This window comes from Andrographis paniculata, unplaced genomic scaffold (assembly GCF_009805555.1).
Source record: "Andrographis paniculata isolate CXL003 unplaced genomic scaffold, ASM980555v1 Contig60END, whole genome shotgun sequence".
NCBI lineage: Eukaryota > Viridiplantae > Streptophyta > Magnoliopsida > Lamiales > Acanthaceae > Andrographis > Andrographis paniculata.
Window position 1 is genome coordinate 569,229 of NW_026137596.1, and position 24,492 is coordinate 593,720.

The 24,492-nt window shown below is 32.6% G+C and overlaps 4 protein-coding genes across 4 annotated transcripts; 3 read left to right on the forward strand and 1 right to left on the reverse strand.

The window, feature by feature from the left end:
- The first annotated feature begins 8,798 nt into the window (after window positions 1–8,798).
- On the forward strand, window positions 8,799–10,410 carry LOC127259444 (PTI1-like tyrosine-protein kinase At3g15890). The gene is made up of 4 exons (XM_051286797.1): window positions 8,799–8,860; window positions 9,000–9,147; window positions 9,260–9,522; window positions 9,750–10,410. Exons 1-4 carry the CDS (start codon window positions 8,799–8,801, stop codon window positions 10,408–10,410), a joined length of 1,134 nt encoding a protein of 377 aa, XP_051142754.1.
- Window positions 10,411–10,934: 524 nt separating this feature from the next.
- LOC127259780 (probable carboxylesterase 120) lies at window positions 10,935–12,094 on the forward strand. Its single transcript, XM_051287367.1, has one exon. The coding sequence runs from the start codon at window positions 11,037–11,039 to the stop codon at window positions 12,030–12,032; it is 996 nt and encodes a 331-aa protein (XP_051143324.1). The 5' UTR covers window positions 10,935–11,036; the 3' UTR covers window positions 12,033–12,094.
- Window positions 12,095–14,229: 2,135 nt separating this feature from the next.
- On the forward strand, window positions 14,230–15,350 carry LOC127259991 (probable carboxylesterase 120). Its single transcript, XM_051287611.1, has one exon. The coding sequence runs from the start codon at window positions 14,342–14,344 to the stop codon at window positions 15,344–15,346; it is 1,005 nt and encodes a 334-aa protein (XP_051143568.1). The 5' UTR covers window positions 14,230–14,341; the 3' UTR covers window positions 15,347–15,350.
- A 6,488-nt stretch (window positions 15,351–21,838) lies between these two features.
- On the reverse strand, window positions 21,839–23,377 carry LOC127260199 (gibberellin 20 oxidase 1-D-like). Its single transcript, XM_051287910.1, has 3 exons — window positions 22,777–23,377; window positions 22,369–22,690; window positions 21,839–22,292 (listed from the first exon to the last, which is right to left on the reverse strand). Exons 1-3 carry the CDS (start codon window positions 23,313–23,315, stop codon window positions 22,014–22,016), a joined length of 1,140 nt encoding a protein of 379 aa, XP_051143867.1. The 5' UTR covers window positions 23,316–23,377; the 3' UTR covers window positions 21,839–22,013.
- Between the last annotated feature and the right edge of the window lie 1,115 nt (window positions 23,378–24,492).

The window sequence follows — 24,492 nt, forward strand, 5'->3', positions numbered from 1 at the left end:
CCTAAATTATATTCAATATAAATATTATTTTAAACATTCAAAACACATTTTATATTAATTTTTAATTAAAAATTTATTACATTATAATTTAATTTATAATAAAAGATTATTTATTATTCAATAGTAAAATCGAATAATTGCACCTTCCAACTTGCAATGTAGCCTCGTAAAATATTTTATTTTTACATTTTTCCAATAGATTTTACATTTGACATGATTCAACACATTTCGTGTAATGTGTGTAACCAAAATTATTACAAATTTGTATATTATTATTATTACATTGCGATAATTGTAGCTGCCTTAAAATCCATTTAACAAAATTTATTATATTAAATATCTAATAAATTTCTATAACAACTAAACAAATGACCCCAATTTAAAACTATCCTTAGGGGAAAAAAAAAAGGAAAAAAAAGAAAGAGAACCAATCCCTTTTAATTGAGACCACATACACAATTAACAAAATCATTATTAGGGTATGTTTGATTTATATTCACTAAAAAAATATATATATATTTGTAACGAAATTCCGTTCCTAAAGTTCACGTAACTAACGTAATTTCATTCTTATTTTCATCTCTAATGTCATTAGTAACGGAAAAAGTAGATTTAGAGATAAAAAAGTTTTGTTACAAAAATGATTTTTTCTTGTAGTGATTTGTATTTGTTTTTGTATTTAAAACTAAGTTAAGCATAATATTTTATTAACAAAAAGGAATATATTTTTATAGAGATTTGTAGTTACAAATTAAAGGAATTGAAAAATAAAAGAATAGCATCCATAAAACAGGCCAACAAAATTTTGTAGGGTAACCGTTTTTTTAGTCCCGTAACTGGACCCTCTTATCATTTTAGTCCCGTAAGTGGAGCCTGTCGTAAACTAGTACCATAAGTGAAAAATTTTCGCTGTTTTAGTCCTCCGGCGCCGGAGATGCCCGCGTGGCTCGCCGGAGGTGACGTGTCCGCCAGGTCAGCGACACTTGGCGGACACGTGGATTTATTATTATTTTTTTTCAATTTTTTTTCTTTAAATTAAATCAAATTAAAAAATTTAAAAAATATAAATAAAATTAAAAATAAGTTTAAAATTTTTTTTTTTAAAAAAAAAATAAAAAATACATGTGTCCGCCAGGTCAGCGCCAGGTGTCGCTGACCTAGCGGACACGTCACCTCCGGCGAGCCACGCGAGCGTCTCTGGCGCCGGAGGACTAAAACAGCGAAATTTTTTTACTTATAGGACTAGTTTGCAACATGCTCCACTTACGAGACTATAAAATGATAAAGGGGTCCAGTTACGGGACTAAAAAAACAGTTTACCCAATTTTCTATTAATAAATCGAAACCATATTTACCTTGACTAGATTAGTCAATCTTTTATGCCATAACTATCCCAAGTAAACATATTCAAAATTTAAAGAACAAAAATATATATATATATATATATATCGATCCCAAATAGGGTTAGGGATTAGTCCTTTAGGACATTCTTACAATCATAAATGCAAAGACATTTATTCGATCAATGCTGCAATGCATTGGACACTCTGTAAGGTATTAGGTATGAAACTGCCAACATATCCCGCAAGCTTTGATTCCTCTTCTCGCGCAATCGTTGGATGGAAAAAGCGACGAAACGCAAGCCCCTTTAGCCTGCATTATGCTACTGTCTGAAACTTACATTTGTCAATTGTAATGAAATAGTTAGATGAATACTGTTAAAATATTTTGCGTAAGCTCTAAAGCTTGCATTATTAATAATAAAAATAAAGGGTCTACATATAGGTAACCTAAAATAAATTCGATAGACTCAAATCTAAATAACATAATTTAATGGATAAGATCAAATCTAAATCTAAATATAACAAATCTATAATTAAATATCTAAAATCTCTCGACAAACACTAATTAAATGTTGTAATAGTTTTATTGAGCAATAATATCTTATTACTAACCTGAAATTACTGAGACATATGGTGAGAAGAAGACAGAAGATTGAGGAAACCTTCGACATGTTGATGATTCTCAAGAAGATTAATAATTGGTGTGATTATTTAAGTTGTTTGTGTGCTTTTTTTTTTTTTTTTTTTTTTTTATTATTTTGGTTGTGGAATTTATATAGGATTAGAAAATGTGGTGTCTATATATGAACTTCGATTGTACTGTCTAATTATTTTATTTGGTAAACGAATATATAATTAAGTAAATGTCTATATAAAAATTGATTATGTAGATTGCTGAAATATCTTTCCCAATTAAAATATATTGTGCAAAATTTAGATTGCCAAAGTGTTCAAAAAAAAATGTTTACTTGCATGTTTGCTTTTAATTTAATTAATTTATTTACAATATTGTTTAATTGTAAAAAAAAAAATGTTCAGTTGTATGTTTGCTTTTATTTTCATATTAATATTTAATATAGTACCTTTTATTTTCATAATCTATATATAATATATAGAAGGACGATATAAATAGCTAGGGTCTTAATTTCTTAGTTTTTTCTTATAGTTACATTTGAAAGTATATATATATATATATAAATCTATTTGTATATTTGTACAATTATTTATATATTATAATTCCGATATTAACTATATTTGAGATTTTTGAAAAATTCTATTTTGATATAAATAAAATTTAAATTTTTACAAAATCACTTAAATAAAGCTAATAATATATATATTCTTAAAAATATCATATAATAATATTAATGACCAACTCACTTTAAAGTTTAAATTGTTAGGGATATCTATAATTTATTTATGAGTAAACTATTTTTTTTGTCTCGTCTTTGACCACTTTTATCATTTTAGAATTTTAAGTAAATCCTGTCTGAAAATAGTCTCGTAAGTAATTTTTTTTTTGCTAAAATGGTCATTCGGTGCTTGACTCGCCACACTGGCTGCCGTTGCTGACATGGCGTTGATGCGACTGACATGTCATCACTTCGTAGATGCCACGTTAGAGGTCTATTTTAATGAAAAAATTCTACTTGCAGGACTATTTTCATACAGAGACCATTTAAATGTTCTAAAAATAATAAAGGAGGTTGTATACGGACTAAAAAAATAGTTTACAAGGCGTTTTGTAAAATAAATAATTAAAAAAAAATCTACGTGTCGCTGATGTGACATCTACGTGACGATGACGTATCAACCGCGTCAGCGCCACGTCAGTAACAACGAGCCAGCGTGGCGACTCCGGTACCGGAGGACCATTTTAGCGAAAATTTTTTACTTACGGAATTATTTTCAGACAAGATCCACTTAAATTCAAGAGTCTATCAACGCACCTGCTTTCATGCAAAGGAAATAAACGTTACCAAACAAAACTTGCGCGTGGACAATGACAAATGGGAAATGGTGATATTCGAACTCGAAAACCTAAGACTCTAACCAACTCCTTAAAATCTTAAACTGTTAAAAATACATATTATTTATTTAGTTATCTACAATCCATGTTAGATGAAATAAAATTCTAAGAACAAAGAATAAAAAATCAAAGAGTAAAAATAAATTCATATTGTTTTTTTATAGCTTGCAATTTTTATTTTTATTTTTTATAATTTATTATCTATATTTATTACTCCACATATCATACAATTTTGTTAACAAAATACAAATAAATACGGAATTGAATAACAAATATATTTTGTCAATTTTTTATGATTAAATAGTTGTTTATTTATTTCTATTTGACTATATATAACCAATGTGTATATTAAATAGAATTGATAATAATTGTAAAAGTTTTTAAATTTTATTTTTATTTTTTATTTTTTTTATCATCTATTATTTGATTGATTTTTTTTTTTAATATATAATTTTATAATCAATTGCAATGGTTACATAGTAAAAAGAAAAAAAAAAATTGAAACCAAAATATAAAAATTAATGGTAAACAATCCCAAACATCTTTTAATTGTCGTAACAAACATTATTTGTTTACTACTACATCCAATTGAACAAAATGTTTGCAAAAACAGATCTAGTTTGATTCACAACAAATAAATAAAATCACAATCACATATATTATTACATTCAAGATCTCATCGTATTTTGATCATCAAATGTCATTTATGTGAAGACTTGCATTTGTAGACACAAACACATAATGGATCATCACAATAGACACTAATCGGCAAGCCAAAATCGGAATGTTCCCAACATTTGTGGCACACACTGATTCCGGAATTCCAACAATCACTTGGGAATGTTACGTTCCTCGTGCACCCAAATGTACCTCTTTCACCCGCCATTGACGGCCCTATAAATAACAAGATATGGGAACACGACAGAGAATATCAACTTGATCGAACAAATGCTTTTTATTGAGACTAATTTGAAATAAATTGATATTAAGAATGAATTTTTTTACGACTATAATTTTTCCAAAATGTTCTACCTCATCATTGCCATATATACTAACCACGTCAACAACTAACCTTGTATTTATAGATACGTATCAATAGAAGTTTTATTTAACTTCAATTTTTTCAGATATGTAATTTTTAAGACTAGCGTTTGAATTTCTTATTACTATTGCACTCGTTAGTAATTATTTATTGTTTGCTATTTAAAGATATATCAAATTATTAATGTTTCCATATATTTTTGTAATATTTTTTTTTTCCAAAAATATCAAAATCAAAAATTAATTCTCTATTTAAAATAATACGTAAAATTATATTTTCAATACAAAATGCTAAATCAAATATTTTATATGTTTGTCCAAACTCTTCAAAACCATGTTAACAAATTAAAAGTAGTGAAAATGATAAGACGAGAAGAATATATGATTGAGCTAGTTTGTTTCATAGTTAGAGCATTGTTTGGCACGATAGCTTCAAATATATATATATATATATTTTTTATCTTAATTATTTTTTCACAAAATTTTTAGGTGGGATATTTTATTTGTTTGTAGTATATAAAATTTTATTATTTATAAAATAATATTTATATTGAATATAATGTATTTAAATAATTTTTAAAATATTTAAAGTATATCTTAAATTTATTTTTAATCGAATGAATATTACATCATAATTTATCTTATGACCAGATAACATCTCATTATATTCTTCTTTTACATTAATTAAATTTTTGCTTGTATTTGTTTTGTATTTAAATAATAATTAAAGTTTATGATAATAATATACTTATATATAGAATCATAATATTGAATACCGAATCAAATCAAAAAAGATATTAAAGAGAAAGAGATGCATAAAACAAGACAGACAACAACACTTTTTATTAATAAATCGAGACCATGTTTACATAGAATATGTTAGTCGATCTTTTTATGTGTAACTAACCTAAGCAAACATGATCCATATTTAAAAAAGAACAAAACATTTCTATTCATCGGTGGATTAATAATCTCAATTAGGGTTTGGGATTAGTAGTTCTTACTGTCAGTATTCTTACAATCATGGATGCAAACACATTGATTCGTCGGTGCAATACATCTGACACTCTGTAAGGTACGAAACTGTGAGCACATCGTGCAATCCTCGATCCCTTTCCTCCCGCAATCGCTAGGGAAAAGTGACGTGACGCAAGCCCCTTTAGCCACTATACTGCTGTCTAAAAATTAGATTCATTGATCGGTTGTAATAAAACAGTTAGATGACTTACTAGTCGAATGTTGTAGTAAATTAATTGAGCGGTAATATTGTATTATTTACCTTGGATTACGAGACAGAACGCAAGAAGAAGACAGAAGATCGAGGAAACCTTCGACATGTTTATATATGATTATCAAGAAGATTAGTAGTTGTTGTGATTATTTAGTATGTTTGTGTTTTTTTTAATGGATTTGGTTGTGAAGTTTATATAGACTTAAATATGTGGTGTGTCTATAGACTCATGGATCATCTAATTATTTTATTTTGTAATCGAAAATATATTTGGTTAATGTATGTAATAAAATTTGATTAATGTAGATTGCTGAAATATCTTTTCCAATTAAAATTTAGATTGTCAAGTGTTCAAATGTTGAATATCTAGGGTGGTAGGTGGTTTAATTTAACTTATTTTTTTATAATATTGTATGTGATCTATATAATTTTACGAAAATCTTAATAAAATATTAGGTAAATTTCACATAATCCCCGGTAGAAAATTCAAATTTTTTTGAACCTTATTACTTGTCCACTACAATAAAAAATAAATAAAATCCATGTAATATTAGCCCTATGATCTATATAATTTTATGAAAATATTAATAAAATGGTATTAGGTAAATTTTACATAATCTCCAGTAGAAAATTTGAGAAATTTTGGACCTTATTAATGACCACCAGAATAAAAAGAAATAAAATTCATGTAACATTAGCCTTACAAAAATTTGTTCATCAACAACCAAATAAAACAAAATAAAAAAAAATTCTACAAACATAGTTTTTTTTTTTTTTTTCCCAATATGACTTGCCTTGTTGAGCTAGTTTGCAAGTTATTAGATTTGATCGGAGTTTACCCACAGCATGTCCGAAAAGTAGCGATTGCGAGTTTTTAAGTCATTAAAATAATAATAATAATAATAAAATTCAGAAACATGTTGTAGATTCAAACTTGATGCCTATACTCATTTTATTATCAATGTTATAATAATAATAATAATAATAATAATAATAATAGAAGAACAGGAGAATATAAACTGTTGTTATTCAGCAATTGAATAAATTTCTGTAAAATCAAACTATAAACTCAATTAAATACTCCTACTTAATTAAAACCATTTTTTTCCCATGCTTTACTGTCCAAGCACAGAAGGTACAACATAGTGAAGCTCAGAGTCCCACCCAATTTCACTGAAATTACCATACTGCCCCTCCAATGGAGGCAGTGGCATCCAAGAACTTCCCCCATCATTCACATTACTATCATTTCGGTTCTTGCTGATTGCCACCACTTCTCCCAGCGGATCGCAATGGTAATTGTAACCCAAATCCGTCTCAACCCAGCTACAACTGTTGTTCACACATTCCATCGTTTCTTTGCCAACGGCAGGGTCAACCGCCGCCGGCAACCGGGGCGGCGCTGTCCAGGCCAATTCAATCTCTCCATCCGAAACCAGGCAGCCGCCGCCTGTCCCGACAGGCCTAGCGATTTTCTTAGGCGCCGGAAATTCCACTTTCCCGCCGTCCGATCGACTTTCATTTTGCGGCGGATCAACGGTCGGATCGCGATTCCGGACACGATTCGCCGCGACAGGGATCGGCGTCGGGGGACGGTGTGGCTGTGCCGCCGCCGCCGCAAAATTGCCGAAATTGAAACACGAATTGGCGGCGTGGATCATCGCGCGGGAGCTGCGCTTGCTGAACAGCTTGGCCCGGAGAGCCCCGACGAGCCCGTCTGGCTCCTCCGTGCGGCACATGGCGTCGAAGGAGAACGGCTCGGCGGCGTCGGAGGCCGGCGCGGAGTCCGGCGGGAGCTCGAAATTGGTGCGGGCGTTGGCGCCGCGCAGCTGCCGGGCGGCGTTGTCATAAGCCCTGGCGGCGTCCTCGGCGGTGTCGAAAGTCCCCAGCCACAATCTGACCTTCTGTAAGGAATCTTTGATCTCGGCCACCCACCGCCCGGACGGCCGCTGGCGGACTCCGACGAACTTGTGGTGGCCGGACTTTCGACGGGGCCGGCCGGCGGCGGCGTCACCGGCGGTCGTGGGTGTGGATTGCTTCGTCATTTGTGTGCATAATTAATTGTTAATTGATTTGTCCGGTGTGTTGGGGAAGGATTCGGGCAGGAATAATAATTATATATATGATTTTTATAGTGGTGGGGAGGATGGGAAGGAATCTGGCGATGGCGGACGGCGACGGAGAGTAGATGACAAATCCAGCATTGGAATTTAGGACAGATTCGTGCAGTGCAGGCCTTGTTGATTATATTAATAATTAATTGTGTCATGGAGAAGTCCGAATGTGGGGTTTGGTTGCAAGAAACAATACCTTGTCTTGACCCTATGTAGGTAAAATATTTGAGGGTGTTTTTGTTGGAAAGGGACACGGGGATTTGTTTATGTGGTTATCGGATGTGCAAAATAATCGTTTCACCTGAAAATTGAAAATTTTAGGGCAACTCATCTTTAATTTATTAATTCGCAAACAAGAGTCTCCAACATGTTCGATCAGGTGCAAGTGGTGATAGAAACTTGCACATGTATAATAATAATAATAATTTCTTTTATAACGTGAAAATTCGTAGCTGTTACTTTTCAAACTTAATAATCTGCAAACTAGATCCGACAAGACAAATTACATTAGATGAACCATGTGTGGCAGCCAAGACCCAGAGACGTCAGGAATTTGAATCGATAACCTCTCGATCACGAGTAGAGAACTATTTAAAAAAAAAAGGATATAACACGAGGACTTTTCAAAAGGATGCAAGAGGACTTTTCAAAAGGTCACACATTCTAAATACTACTCTAGCCTAAATACACATAACTTCGTTCTGATGAGATCAATAATTTTGTTTATATTAGCTAGTTATGGCCACTTTATTCTTCAGTTGTTTTTCAAAATACATGTACAAAAAAAACAAACAGAAGGAAATATATACTAGGAATGGAAATTATGATAAATACTTTAGCCTAAGATTTTCTCTGCACACTATTTCCAAAGCTAAATTTTGTCCTGCAGCATGTATAGATAATTTCATCATCTGGCCTTGATATAGACGACAATATTTTAATTTTGCATCTTCTTTCTCGTTTACTCTTTATTTCTTGATTCGAACAAATTCTTTGAATCCTGTTGGCTTGGCTGTTCGTGATCAGGCAAAAATCGAGAAATGGATCATTTCTGGAAATGTTATCCCTGCTGCAGGTTGTCGGAAGAACAACCTAAGAACAGGTTTAATTTGTTCTAGTTTCTGATTATTTAACGTTGTTAATCAATGCTTGTACATGCAATAACATCGTACTCAATCGTATGTCTTAACAAGTTTCTCGTAACGGTAATTTTGTTTACTTTTATTTGTACATACGAGAAGTTCATCAAACAAGAACAAAGGCTCTCCATGGGAAACGTACAGTCTTAAAGAGCTTACGAGCGCAACCAACAACTTCCACAACGATCATAAAATCGGCGAAGGAGGATTTGGGAGCGTATATATGGGTCGAACAAGTAAAGGCGTCGAGGCAATTTTTATTTTAATATCCAAATATTGATTTCAATCTTGATTTAAATTATAAAGCAATTGATCAAGGATCAAAAAAATTAGACGTAACATGGATCGAAAACTTTTTGCAGATAGCGGTGAAGAGACTAAAGGCAATGACGGCGAAGGCCGAGATGGAATTTGCCGTGGAAGTGGAAGTTCTTGGTAGGGTTAGGCATAAGAATTTGTTAGGGTTGAGAGGGTTTTACGCGGGCGGAGAGGAAAGGCTCATTGTGTACGATTACATGCCTAACCGGAGCTTGGTAACACATTTACACGGCCGCCTTGCCGCCAAATGCCTTTTAGATTGGCCTCGGAGAATGAAGATTGCGATTGGCGCCGCTGAAGGCTTGGCGTAAGTCATGTTTTGTAATTTTATCAATAAAATTAAAACTTATGTTTACACAAACATGTTTTAAAGTTTTAGCACTATTCATTAACAATATTTTCTATCACAGAATAGCACGTCAAATGCTAACAATTTACTAGTTACAAATTCTTGCAGAACTTAAAAAAAAAATTTCTAATAGCAACTAAAAATTAGAACGATTAAGTAACTTATTTATTGTGATTTTCTTAAAGATATTTGCATCATGAGGCGAATCCTCATATAATTCATAGAGATATAAAGGCGAGCAATGTATTGCTAGATGCGGAATATGAAGCTAAGGTTGCGGATTTTGGGTTTGCCAAGTTGATTCCGGAAGGGGTATCTCATCTCACAACGAGAGTGAAGGGAACAATTGGGTACTTAGCCCCCGAGTATGCGATGTTGGGGAAGGTCTCGGAGAGTTGTGACGTATATAGTTTTGGAATCTTGCTTCTTGAGCTAATTAGTGCCCGGAAGCCCTTGGAAAAGCTTCCGGGGGGAGTCAAGTGCGATATCATCCAATGGGCTATGCCTTATATCCAAAAAGGTGCATTTGATCAGGTTGCGGATCCAAGATTGAAAGGGAGATTTCATCCAAAGGAGTTGAGGAAAGTTATCATTATAGCCATGAAATGCACCATTAGTAATCCCGAGTTTAGGCCAAGTATGTTGGAGGTCGCTAAGTGGCTCAAGAGTGACTACATGGAAACTAAAATAGAAGAGATTGTGAATGTGAAAGATACTATGATCCGTAATTACGACAGAAAGAATGATGACGAAGAAGAAGAAGAAGAGTCCACAAATGACAGTGATTTTGAATCAAAATTTGATGTTGTTGAAGAAAAGTTCGACAAACCAGGAAAAAATATTTAAATTTATCATATATATATATATATATATATACACATTACATTGTATGAGTTTGTTTCTTTGATCAATATTGATAGGCATAACAGAGGTGATTGATAGGAAATTTGTAAATGATTGGGGAGACTATAGCCATTAATTGTTCCTGCAGTTGGAATTTGATTTTATGTTCAATTAATAAAATTCTGTCCTTTTGCTTATGATTTTTTTATTAATTATTATTTTAACATATTGAGTTGAAGGAATATGAAAACGTACAAGATTACATGATTTTTTTATTATTATTAAATGTTTGATTTTGATATTGCATCTACCATTGAAAATAGAAGAAAATTGAACCTTTGTATACAGAAATGCTTTGAGAAACACTGTACTCATTAGTCCTGATTATGAATTATCCCATTTTATTTATTTTTTTAAAAAAAGAAGACGGACAGACATTAAAGTTAAATCGATATTGACACTGAAGAAAATATATATATATATATATATAGAGTAAGTATATAATAAAATAGTGACATATGTGCTCACGTAGAAGAGAAATTTTGGAATAAAATGAGCAGGTAGGTCTTTCGATCTAATCATCTCCAATAATTAATCCTTTGTAACGCTCCATCCCAAATTCTCTAGCAATGTCGTCGTCGTCGTCGTCAAGTCTCTCCTCAGTACGGACTGTCGATCCCAACACCCACCCTTATCTCTACTTCGGCCTCAACAAACATTCCGACGGCTCCATCTCCCGCGTCCCGCAGCGGTTCCCTTTCACGCCGCCGTCTCCGCAACCCAATCCCGACGCCGTCCTCTCCAAGGATCTTCCGATCAATCCAAATAACAAAACTTGGGCACGCCTTTACCTCCCGGAATCCGCCGATCCGGCGGCCAAATTGCCCCTAATCGTCTACTTCCACGGCGGCGGGCTCGTCGCCGGCAGCGTCGCTGTCTCATTCCTCCATCAATTCTGCTGCGAAATCGCCCGGGAAATCCACGCGCTGGTCGTCGCAGTCGAGTACCGCCTCTGCCCGGAGCACCGCCTCCCCGCGGCGTACGACGACGGCGTCGAAGCCTTGCAGCTTGTCAGATCCTCCGGCGAGGAGTGGCTGAGGAGCCGCGCCGACCTGTCCACGTGTTTCCTGATGGGAAGCAGTGCCGGCGGGAACATCGCGTACCACGTGGGTCTGCGGGCAATCTCGACCGTTGACGATCTCCTGCCGTTGAAGATCCGAGGGCTGATACTCCAACAGCCGTTCTTCGGCGGCGTGGAGCGGACGGCGTCGGAAATCCGGCTGGTGAAAGACAGGGTGCTTCCGCCGGTTTCGTCGGACGTAGCTTGGGATCTATCCTTGCCTGCCGGCGCCGATCGTGACCATGAGTACTGCAATCCGACGGCGGCGGGGATCTCTCCGGATCTCGTGGAGAAGATGAGAAATCAACGGTGGAAAGTGCTGGTGACGGGGTACGAAGGGGACCCAATGATCGACCGCCACGTGGAGCTATCGCGAACGTTGAAGGAGAAGGGAATCGACGTTGAGGATGATTTTAGAGATGGAGGATGCCACGGATTGGAGCACTTTGACCAATCGGCGGCTAAGATGTTTTACGCTGTTGTTAAGAAATTTGTACTATCTTAGGCTTTGTTTGGCCAATCTTTTTTTTACCACGATTTTCAATATATTGAGTATATTTTATTCTTTTTTATAAAATTTAAAATTTAAAATAAAATATTATTTTTTTATATTTATGAAATTTTGTATACTTCACAAATTAAAAAAAAAAATCAAAAAAAAAAAGAATAAACAAATCTTTAAGATTTGTTTAATTTTAATTTAAATAATATTTTGATGAAATATTTAATTAAAAAATAATATTTTTTATTAAAAATTATATTAAATAATAGTAATTTTAATTTGAAATGCAAACCAACCGCACTCCTAGACTATATTTCCCACGGAGAAATCATATCAAAATTAGTGATCCGGCATGACCACATAAACAACGGGATGAAGAAGAAAAGTTCTTAGAAATAAGTATTATTATTTATTTATTTACAAACGGAAGTTAATCAACACGTTCACTATTTAGACGTTGAATATTGTCTTATATTGAAATATTGCAGGAACTCCATAATGAAAATTTATTTTACTTAACACCAATTGATTTTAAGTTAGAACTCGAAATCTTTTTACATAGTATCAGAATTATGGTGTCAATATTGAACATTGATTCTATTTTAATTTTCGAGATTATTATATCTAAGAGGGAATAGTTAGCATTCCGTCTTTAATTGCTGACCTTTACGCTTTATCATGTTGAACTTTGAAACTATGTATTGGTAAATTACATTTTACAATGTGTTTTATAAATGTATCTCATATAATGAAATCAATTACTCTCTCCGATGCATTTCAAAGGATTCTTTGAGATTTTGTAATAGACTAAGAAATAATAGTATTATATTGAATAGTGGAAGTGTACAAGAGGTTTTATATTTTTGTCATTTGACTTTATGTATAAAGTAATTGTATGTATATTTGTAATTTAAGTAAAAAGGTAAATATATTTTAGTATTAGTGTATAATTATTTTTTCAAAATACTTTGAAGTGGGATTGATAAAAATAGTAAAAGTGATACTTTGAAATGAGATGGAAGAGTATAATATTTGTTATGTGACAATTGTCACGAGCCATTAGTTAATACTTTGCATATGTATTATATTAATCTAAGTTATGTATTGTTAATTAGTATTTCATGTGCTGCTTGTATATATTTAGTATTGTAAGCACCACACTAAAAGTGTTGCACTATAAAAAAATAATATATTTGTAACGGAATTCCGTCCCTAAAGTTCACGTAGCTAACGTAATTTCGTTCCTAATTCCGTCTCTAATGTCATTAGTAACGAAAAAAGTAGATTTAGAGACAAAAAAGTTTTGTTATAAAAATGATTTTTTCTTGTAGTGTTGATTTAATATAAGTAAAGAATGAATTGGTGGTGTGGGGATGGACTCATAATCGTAAAGTTATGGGTTCAAACTTTGATGTCTTCAGGTTTTGCATGTTATATATTATTTGCTTAGTGTCATTTGTTTTTTCGGACCTAATATATATATACTACTGTAGCCATGTACAAATATTGAAATTTGATAATTCTTTTACGCTTTTTGAGATCTCGTGCTTACAAATTTTGTAGCTATTATTTTTTTTTTTTATGATGTGAAAATTTGCAATCGCTATCCGAAAATACACACTGGGTAAATATTCGACCGAATTTAATATCCATGTGGGGCAGGTGACATAAAATGTTGAGGGTTTGTATCCACTATTTTATAATATTATATATAGATTAGGTATAACCTATGTAATTTTTTTGAAACATAATTTCTTCCACGATAGAATATGTTAAGTGAGATTCCCGGTAAGTTTACTTGATCTTTTTCCATTCAAAGAAGTGATTCACCTTAAAATCATCCAATCAATTTTATTTCTTATTTGTTACACAAAAAAAAAAAAAAAAAAAATCAAATGAAATCCAATTTTCATTAAAAAATATTACACCTAAACATCAAAAACTATTTTAATTCAATTTATTACTACTATATTCTCAAACTCCAAATCCAAAGTTGAACACGTCGGCCACCTAGCTAGCTCCATGCACTTCATCGTCAAATTGATATTGAGACCATCGAGGAGGACGACGACGACTCAAATCTCACTCCATTTTCAAATATTATAAATAAATTGGCGCCAAATCCTCTCATTTAAGATCTTCCATGTTCCTCTATTTCCACCAATACAATTAAACTAATAATACTCCAATATGTATTGTATTTAATATATATATATATATATATATAATTAGTGATATGTGTGGTAAGGCAGACAATAATTTTGAAATGAATTGAAGGAGCCTTGTAACTCTTCATCTCAAATTCTCTAGCAATGTCTTCTTCTTCATCTTCATCAAGTATCCCCTCAGAATCAGGACCCACCGTCGATCCCAACACCGACCCTTATCTCTACTTCGGCCTCACCAAACATTCCGACGGCTCCATCTCCCGCCGCCCATGGCCGTTCCCCGTCATGCCGCCGTCGCCGCAGCCCAATCCCGACGCCGTCCTCTCCAAGGATCTTCCGATCAACCCAAATAACAAAACTTGGGCACGCCTTTACCTCCCGGAATCCGCCGATCCGGCGGCCAAATTGCCCCTAATTGTCTACTTCCACGGCGGAGGGCTCGTCGCTGGCGGCGTCGCTGTGTCAATCTTCCATCAATACTGCTGCGACATCGCCCGTGAAATCCACGCGCTGGTCGTCTCCGTCGAGTACCGTCTCGGCCCGGAGCACCGCCTCCCCGCCGCATACGACGACGGCGTCGAAGCCTTGCAGCTTGTCAGATCCTCCGGCGAGGAGTGGCTGACGAGCCGCGCCGACCTGTCCACGTGTTTTCTGATGGGATTCAGCGCGGGAGGGAACATCGCGTACCACGTGGGCCTGCATGCAATCTCGACCGTTGATGATCTCCTGCCGTTGAAGATCCGAGGGCTGATACTGCACCAGCCGTTCTTCGGCGGCGTGGAGCGGACGGCGTCGGAAATCCGGCTGATGAAAGACAAGGTGCTTCCGCCGGTTTCGTCGGACGTTGCTTGGAGTCTATCCTTGCCTGACGGCGCCGATCGTGACCATGAGTACTGTAATCCAACGGCGGCGGGGATCTCACCGGATCTTTTGGAGAAGATGAGAAATCAACGGTGGAAAGTGCTGGTGACGGGGTACGAAGGGGACCCAATGATCGACCGCCACGTGGAGCTGTCGCGAACGTTGAAGGAGAAGGGAATCGACGTTGAGGATGATTTTAGAGATGGAGGATGCCACGGATTGGAGCACTTTGACCAATCGGCGGCTAAGATGTTTTACGCTGTTGTTAAGAAATTTGTACTATCTTAGAGTTTGTTTGATTTTGATTTAAATTATAGTTTTTATTTGAATTTTATTATAAATAATGTTTAGATACGATTTTAGGTAGATAATAATGTCTTTTTATTGCAACCATTAAATAATAATAGTAATTTTAGTTTGAAATGTAAACCAACCACACTCCTAGTTTGTATTTGGCACAAATAAATAATGATCGAAATTAATATTGTAGTGATTAAATATAAATTGTTGGATGATACATATGTTTAGTAGAATAATCAAGATTGCATAAGAGTAATATATATTGTTTGTCTACTATAATAAAGTGGGCTTGGGTTTTCTAAAATTAGTTAGATAAACAAATTAAATTAAATTTAAATTTAATTAAAAGTTTAATATAATATAAATAGGTGTTATATATAATTTTTTTAATTTAAAATAATAATAAAAACTATTAATCCAATGTTTTTGAGAAAAAAAATATATAATAAAATTCTTAAAGAAAATTTTTTAAAAACAAATGTGTAATTTTTGCAATATATAGATAATTATAATATATTAGAAAGCCTAAGGCCCAAGGAAATAAAAATGGGTCCAATGGACTGTACCTGATTAGTTTGAAGGGCCCAAGAGATTGGACATCTGCATGTACTATCATTTTTCTCACTTGTAACTTAAGCCTAGAGTGAGCATTCGAATTTTCGGTTCCGATTTTGCCAATCTGAACCGATTCGAAAATTCGAAATTTTTGAAAAAACCAATCTGAACCGAACCGAAATAACCAATATTTCGAAATCCGAAAATCCGTAATTCGAACTAAAAAATTCGAACCAAACCGAAAAATCTAAAATTCTTAATATTTTTATTATTATTTTTTAATTTTTAAATTTCTTTTATATTTTATTACTATTTTATAATATTAAATATATAATATATAAAATTAAATATATTAAAATATAATTAATAAATTTGAGTTTTTTATATTAAAATATAATATTTTCTAATGAAATATTAAATATGTATAATAAAAAAATATATTAAAATGTTATATTTCGAATTTCGGATTGGCTCGAATTTTAAGTATACTGATCCGATCTGATCTGAAATTCGAAATTTGTTAAAAATTCAATCCGATCCAATCCGAAAATCTGAAAAATTCGAACCAAATTTCAAATTTCGGTTTGGTTCGGATTGGATTTTCGGATTTCGGATATTTTTTTCACCCCTACTTAAGCCACTTAAGTATTACTTCACCCGTCTAGAACGAATCATAAATTTAGATTTTTGTAATATATTAAAAATAATAATATTTTATTGATTGATTAGTGAAAGTGTATCTGATATAGATATTTTTGTCATTTGTTTTCCCATAAGGGATAAACTAGTGATGTTGGGGTTGGACTTGTGACCGTGAGGTCATAGGTTCAAACTCCCGATGCATTTGTGACGGATTTTGCAACATATATATTTCCTTGAAAAATATGTTTCAAAAAATTGCAACATAATAAGCTTTTCCTCTGCAATATACTCCCTACGTCCCATATACCATGTTCACGTTGCCGTTTCTGTCCGTCCCACATACCATGTCACTTTCTTTTTTTAGAAAATGATTACACATTTTAATCTCATCTTAAACTTTTTAATTTTATTTTTTTTAAAATTTTAATTAAACTAATTAGTTATCTTAATCTTAATTTATAATTATTTATATTATCGAATAATTATTTTCACTAATACATTTTTAATTATCTACTAATTACATTCCTGCTAAAATACCGTGTCTACAGTGTAGTAAATACGGTATGTGGGACGGAGGTACTACTACTTAATAATCCCTTAATTTCTGTAGTAAAATTTTTGTAGCAAAAAAAATTATATTGCAAAAAGTTGCAATACATAAATAATATATATATATATATATATATATTGGAAACTTATCGATTAAAAAAAAAAAAAAATCAATTTAGGCATGCACCCAAAATGAATAAAAAAGATTAAGTAACAAGGAAAAAACTCCATAGTTGACGAAATAAGTTAATGATAAGATAGAAGAATCAAAGTGAATGCATCATGATTTCGTTTGACACTCATCATCATGCTATGCTATGTATGCAACCACGTTCAATTCTTAATATATACATATACATATATATATATATATATGTTTATCTTAATTAGCTATTTTTCCAAAAGAAAAGACAAAATTTTGGAAGAAAACAAAAACCCTATATGCAGTTTGATTAACCCTTGTGTGTGTTTGACATACTGGCCACAAACTATTATACATACATATATATATATATAGATATATATAGAGAGAGATAGAGAGAAAGAGAGAGAAGCCTAAAATTTGGCATATAGTAATATCAATCAAGAATTGACTTTGTGGTACGTGGATGGATTCATGACCGTAACATCTTACCGTCATGGAATATATTATTATAATACAGATAAATATAAATTAAAATTAAGATAATCAATTTGTTTGTGGTGCAAATTTATGTCAATTCTACACCTTATGAGTCCCGAGTGAACCCATTAGTACGAGGTCTTTTGGAGAATATCCAAAAACAAATCCGTGCGGACTCAGCCTAAAATGGACAATATCATATTATTGTTGAATTGATCCAGTCTCAACATAATCAAATTAAAGTTTAAAAATATAAACTAGATAATTTAAAATGTTATTAAAATATGTAATTTTGTTTTTTTTAAAAAATATTATATAAAATATGAGACGTACTGAAATGACAATGTAGACACAAAAGTTGAAACGAATGAATGTTTTTTTTTTTCCTTTGATTTGTTTCAAATTTCAATATTATATTAAATAAACATGTATAGTGTCATAATTATACAATATATTGTTATCTTGAATTGAATGTCACTCATATAACCCCCAAAATCAAATAATTAATTAGTCTAAGAAATAATAATTATTATTGTTATTTGTGAAATATGGAGGTTTGTGATGAAGATAGGGTTTGCATCTCTTTCTTTGGGCAGATCTTCAACACTGTTTATTAATTGTCTTTTTTTTTATAACATGTATTCGATGTGGACATTTGCAAAGAGTTCATATTATAAAAATTAAAAGTTACAGAGATAACGTAATGAATGGTAATAATATACTACAAGATTTTGTTTGTCTTATACTTCTAAGGTAAAAATAAAATAAAATGAAATTAAAGATCCATAAAAGACAGGTCGAGAGCACAAAATCCAGGAGTACGACTACTGCTCATGGCTTTGCTGTGGCCAATCACAAAGCAACACAATATATATATATAGATTGGAATAATTATTAATTTTTTTTAAAATAAGAATTATTATAAAAATTTGATTCAGTATAGATATGAGGATGCCCAATTATTAGCGTCTAGGATTCTCCAAGAATGACATTTGTCATCTCCATTTAATTAATCATCCCGACAATTATTACTTTATAAAGTTGTTAGAAGTGGTGGCAATTTTTTGAGTATATATATATATAAATTAAATTATATTTGATCTGATTCATTTCTGAGTTGACAGCTCTAATCACTTATCTAGGAATGAGTTTTATTATTCACTAAATATATATATATATATATATAAAATATGAAATACTACATCAAAATTTCTTGTTCAACTTGTGTGAAATTCAATTTATATTCCGAAAATACATGAGCTTGGTTGGTTAAAGATTGATATTACATTTCGAGTTTATTAATAATAAAAAAATTGAACTAAAATAAAGTTTTAATGTAATGTAAAGATTTATTTAATACTCTCTCCGTCCATAAACTAATATCTTACTTTTTTATTTAGGACGTCCAACAACTATTGTCCTATTTTTTTTAAACACAAATTTTACATTTTTACCCTTAATTCATTTGTTACTTTTAATCTCCACCATACAATTAAGGGCAAATTTGTCAATTTATAACAAAATGATAATCATCTAAAAAACCGTGCAAATATATTTTAAAACAATAGAAATTGGACGGAAAGAGTATAATATTATAAATAAAAATAATAATTTGTATCAACATTTAAATAAAAAAAAAAAAAGGATTTTGGAGTAGACATCCTACTTGAAGGTTTCTTACATATCTATATATATATATATATTCATATATTCCCTTTTAATGTTTTAAAATAAAATAAATTTTTAATTAAAAGAAATAAGATTAAAATAAAATAAAAGGAAAATAGGGATGCAGCCATTGTAATAGTATATTAGTAGAGTCATGGGAAGCCCAAGTGAGAGACGCAAAGTATATAATTGTAATGGTAATGTTATTAATTAATTAATTAATCAGAAAACGACAAGACAGCGTAGAACAGGTGGAATCCCTGACAAGATCCCAACAACTGTCGTCTAGCGCTGCCAAAATAGAATTTTATAAAAATTATTAAAAAAACACAATTGTAGGAAGCAGACAAATTTTGCAAAGAGACAGCCATTCATTCATTGGACAGTTTGCCAACAGACAAACGCTTGCCCACGTGAACACGGCCATGTTGGAACCTGGGGCCCAATCACACCCAAAATATAAAAAGAATTTTGAGGATTATTTTTTTATTAAAAATAAAATTATACAATTATCCATCTAATTTATAAGCTATTAAAATTTTAGTGTGAAGTTTACCAAAATCACACTAAAAATAATACTACCTCCATAGTACGTGCCGTGTCTGCTACACCGTAGACACAGTATTTTAGGAGCGATGTAATTAATAAATAATTAAGAATGTATTAGTGAAAATAATTATTCTATAATATAAATAATTATAAATTAAGATTGAGAAAACTAATTAATTTAATTAAAATTAAAAAAAATAAAATTGAAAAGTTTAAAATAAGATTAAAGTGTATAATCATTTTTCAAAAAAGGAAAGTGACATGGTACATGAGACGGACAGAAACGACAACATAGACATAGTATGTGGGACGGAGGGAGTACTACGAATTTCCAAATTATAAAAAGAATAAAATAAATATTATATTTGCTTTGTAAAATATTATGAGATTTTTTTTTTTTGTAATATATATAATTTAATTTTATATTATATTGATATATGTATAATTTAAATAAAGTTTATAAAATTAATATTAATATATAATTATTTTTATTATAATTAAAAAATATATTAATGTAACAAAAAATAGTAAAAATAATACTCCTTCCGTCCCAAAAGTACAGTCTTATTGTCTTATGCACGAGATTTAAGAAATATTGATATTATATTAGTAGTTGGTAAAAAGTAAGGATAAATAACTTTTTTGCCCTTGAGTATATTAGTGTAAAAAACAGTGGTAATTGTGTAATAATAATAAAAAAGTAGGGATAGTTTTACGGTGATATGATTATTTATGGAAATGAGACTATTGTTTTGGAACTAATAAAAATGGTAAACAAAACTATTGTATTAGGACGGAAAGAGTAGTAAATTAATAGGAGCACAAGGAGTAATACTTTTTTCATAAAAAAAACATTATCCTATTTTACCTGAGAAATATTTGTATTCTTTTTATGAAAATTTGACATTTTTTTTTTAAAAAATTAATATACTACACATATTCATTATTTTTATATTACCTACAAAATTCTCCATACCTCAAATAAAAGAATAAAAAAGAAAAATCCTTTGAACCAGATCACAAACCAAACACACCCATTTATATATGCAAAAAGACTACCAAAGTATATTCTAATTTTTTAACTTCTATATTTAAAATTATTACAACAATTCCATTAATTTATATATAAAATACTATTAAATATTTTTAGGGTATATTTGTCCATCTACTCATTTATTATATTATATACTTTTAAAATTTATGTATAAAAAATAAATGAATAAATACATATATATATCCTAGCCAAGAAGTATTAGTTTTATATACAAAATCATTACATTCAATTTAATATTTTATTTCGAAAATAACAATAATAGAAGACAATAAAACACAGACGTGATATTCTAGCTTTAATAGCCTATACTTGTAAGCTTTTATTTTTATTGCGAATTATATACATGATTTTCTACCAAAAAAATCTTACATCTACAATTCCATACAAAAATATAACCAATAGGTAAAAATTTTAAGAGAAAATTTTGAAATCCAAAAACATATATAAATTCAAACAAGACAAGATAAAAATAATAAATTGCTTTTTTCATTTGGTTTTTATTTATTTTGCCTCCACAGCTACCAAACATGAGATGACATGATCAAAAAGTCTCAAGACAATTTTATTTTTTTCCAGAAAAAAAAATCATCCCTTTTGGTTTCTATAATTTTTAACCACATACAAGAAAATTTTTAATTTCATATTTCTAAAAATATAACAACTATAAATAAAAAAGAATATACCCAAAATTTATGAATTTCGGAGAATGTTGAAGCAAGGACAAACAACGTTAAATAAATAATTCATATTTTTCTATTTTATTTCAGTTTCCATTCACAAACATTTTCTGCTACATAAGTTATATAATAGTACCTTTTTATTATTTGAGACAAAATATAAATAATGGTACGAAGACATAAATTATTAATCAGAATTTATTAAGACCAAAGGTTCGACAACATTTACATTATTCAGCGAAAGCTACGATACGATCGACCCATGACAAAGACACCTAGAGAGAAACACACATAATACATACACACCCTGTGTATGTATTATGTATATGTGAGTATTTATTACATAACCTTAGCCGTCTTCTGCTGCTGGACGATCCAGTCGGAGAAATTCTGCAGAGTATCCATGTCAGCCCTGTAATACTTCTGAGTGTACTCAAGCAATTCCGGCCACTCGAAGTCCGGATACGCCCGCGGGTTGCCGGAATCCACCAGCTCCGCCGGCGGACGGACCACCTTGTCCTTCTTCGGACACAGAAAGAACGCCAATGACTTCCTCGCGCTCGTCGCATTCACCACCGCCCTGTGCAGACAGCTCTTGTACCTCCCGTTCGTCAGCGCCTGTTACCCCATTTCCAAAATTACATTAATTAATCAATTAATTAAGAAATTATTTCTGTAAGATTGAATTTCTTACAGTGAAGGTGTCGCCGAGGTTGACGACGAAGGAGTTGATGTTAGGGCTGACGGCCCACCACTCGCCATCGACGAAAACCTGCAAACCGCCGACGGTGTCCTGGTGGAGAATTGTGAGGGAGGTGGGGTCGCAATGAGGGCCCGTTCCTAAAGTTTCGTCGGGCTTATTACAGGCCGGGTAATAGTTCAACCTCATGATCGATTCGTTGTCCTGGAAGAATTCCTTGAAAAATCGCCTGTCGACTCCCAGGCTCAGCCCCAGCAACTCCATGATCGACAGCGCCAGCTTGCTCATCGTAGCACAGTACTTCTGATACACTTGCCTGCAACAATTATTGTTTTTATTTTTAGTTTTCGAAGAAATTAATGATATCTGTAATGTAATGTGGTGGATGCTATAAAAGTGTACCCAATGTCGTCGAATTCTTGGCCCAATGTACGGCTGACGTAATCCTCGACGCTGTCGGGGGAGCCCTCAATGTACTCGAACGAGAATGTCTCCTTCCATGGAAGCTTGGAGGAGAATCTTCCGACGAAGCTATTGGCGTAGCCGGAGCTCTCGCCGAGTTTCCTCTTGGCTTTCTGCTTCTCGTCGAGGGTTTGTCCGAAGAATCGGTCAATGCAGTGATGGGCGGCGTCGATTTGTTGGTTATCGACGCCGTGGTTGACGATGAGGAAGAATCCGTGCTTCTCGCAGGCCTTGCGGACTTGGTCGACGGCGAGGCGGACGGCGGCGGGGTCGCCGGAGAGGAAGCCGCCGATGTCGATGACAGGGGCGTCGAGCTCCCGAGGTCCGGGAGTGGGGCGCTCGTGGTCGGGCCAGACGAACTGCGGCGGGATGGCGGTCTGGTTTTGTAGGACCGAGGTGTCGAAGGTCAGGGGGGCGGTGTCGGTGTCGGAAGCGGGCATGGCGGTCTTGTCGGTAGTGGTGGGCATAGTCATCGTCATTGTTGCATGCGGCGGCTGGAGGGGTAGTTTGGTAATCTTCGTTGTTGGGGAATGGAAGACAGGGGAGGGGGGCGCCGCTGTTTATATAGAGGTTAGAAGAAGTGGGAAATTGCGGAGGAGGACTTGGAGTTTGGCGTATTTGTGAAATGGCCCCCCGTGACAGATAAGATGGTTCCCGATAAGTTTTGGCGTTTCTTTTGGTGGCATTTATGTATCACTCTAACAGTCGAGTGTATCCAATATGTGTTTATATTCCCAACACTTTGCCAAATAATTAATTTATATATATATATATAATTAGTAAAATTAACTGCATAATTAAAAAATGGGGTCAAAAATTGGCCCCACACGATGGTTTTTAAATGAATAACCCAAATCAAATATACCTTTGTTTTTTTTTTTAAAAAAAAATATTATAATAATTATATTATTCAAAAATATAAATATAAATATATAAGGAAAAGACTAATGAATAAACTTTTTTGTTCTCTTTACTTTGCGATTTTCTTTTTTCTTTTTAATTTTCAGAAATGATCTACTATGCAAATTGTTAAATGAATGGGTGTTATAAATAATTTGAGGTTGGTGGAATGTATTTGGATATATATTAGCTCTGCAAGAAACTAATTGGACCGACGACGTATGCATGCATGCATGCGTACACTTGTCGACGCCGAATACATATACTATATATAAATATATTATTTAAATTTGTTTGTTTTGTAGTTTCATTGGCGTTACCTATATATATATATATATATATATACATCATCAATTTACTGCCAAAATTTCTGGCCCAGTGCTCGTAACTTGCACATTTTCATCGAGTCCCAATGTTGTTGTTGCTATCGTATTAAGTGCAAACCATATCAGTTTCTAGATGTATATATATTTTTTCACAAATTAAATTAATGCATATATGTCTTATTTTCAAATATAATCCCAAACTTAATTTAATTTATCGACTCAAGCCCTACTTGGACATAAATTTTAGAGATTCTCTTAAAACGTGTGTTGTATGTGTAAAGTTGGTACTTATTTGAATGTGATATTTTATTAGCATAAATAATGTAATTTTAAATCAACGAATATTATTCATATCACACTGTTTTCAATAAAAAAAAATATATATATATATTTTTATAAATAGATCAACTTTTAATAACAGTACTACTAC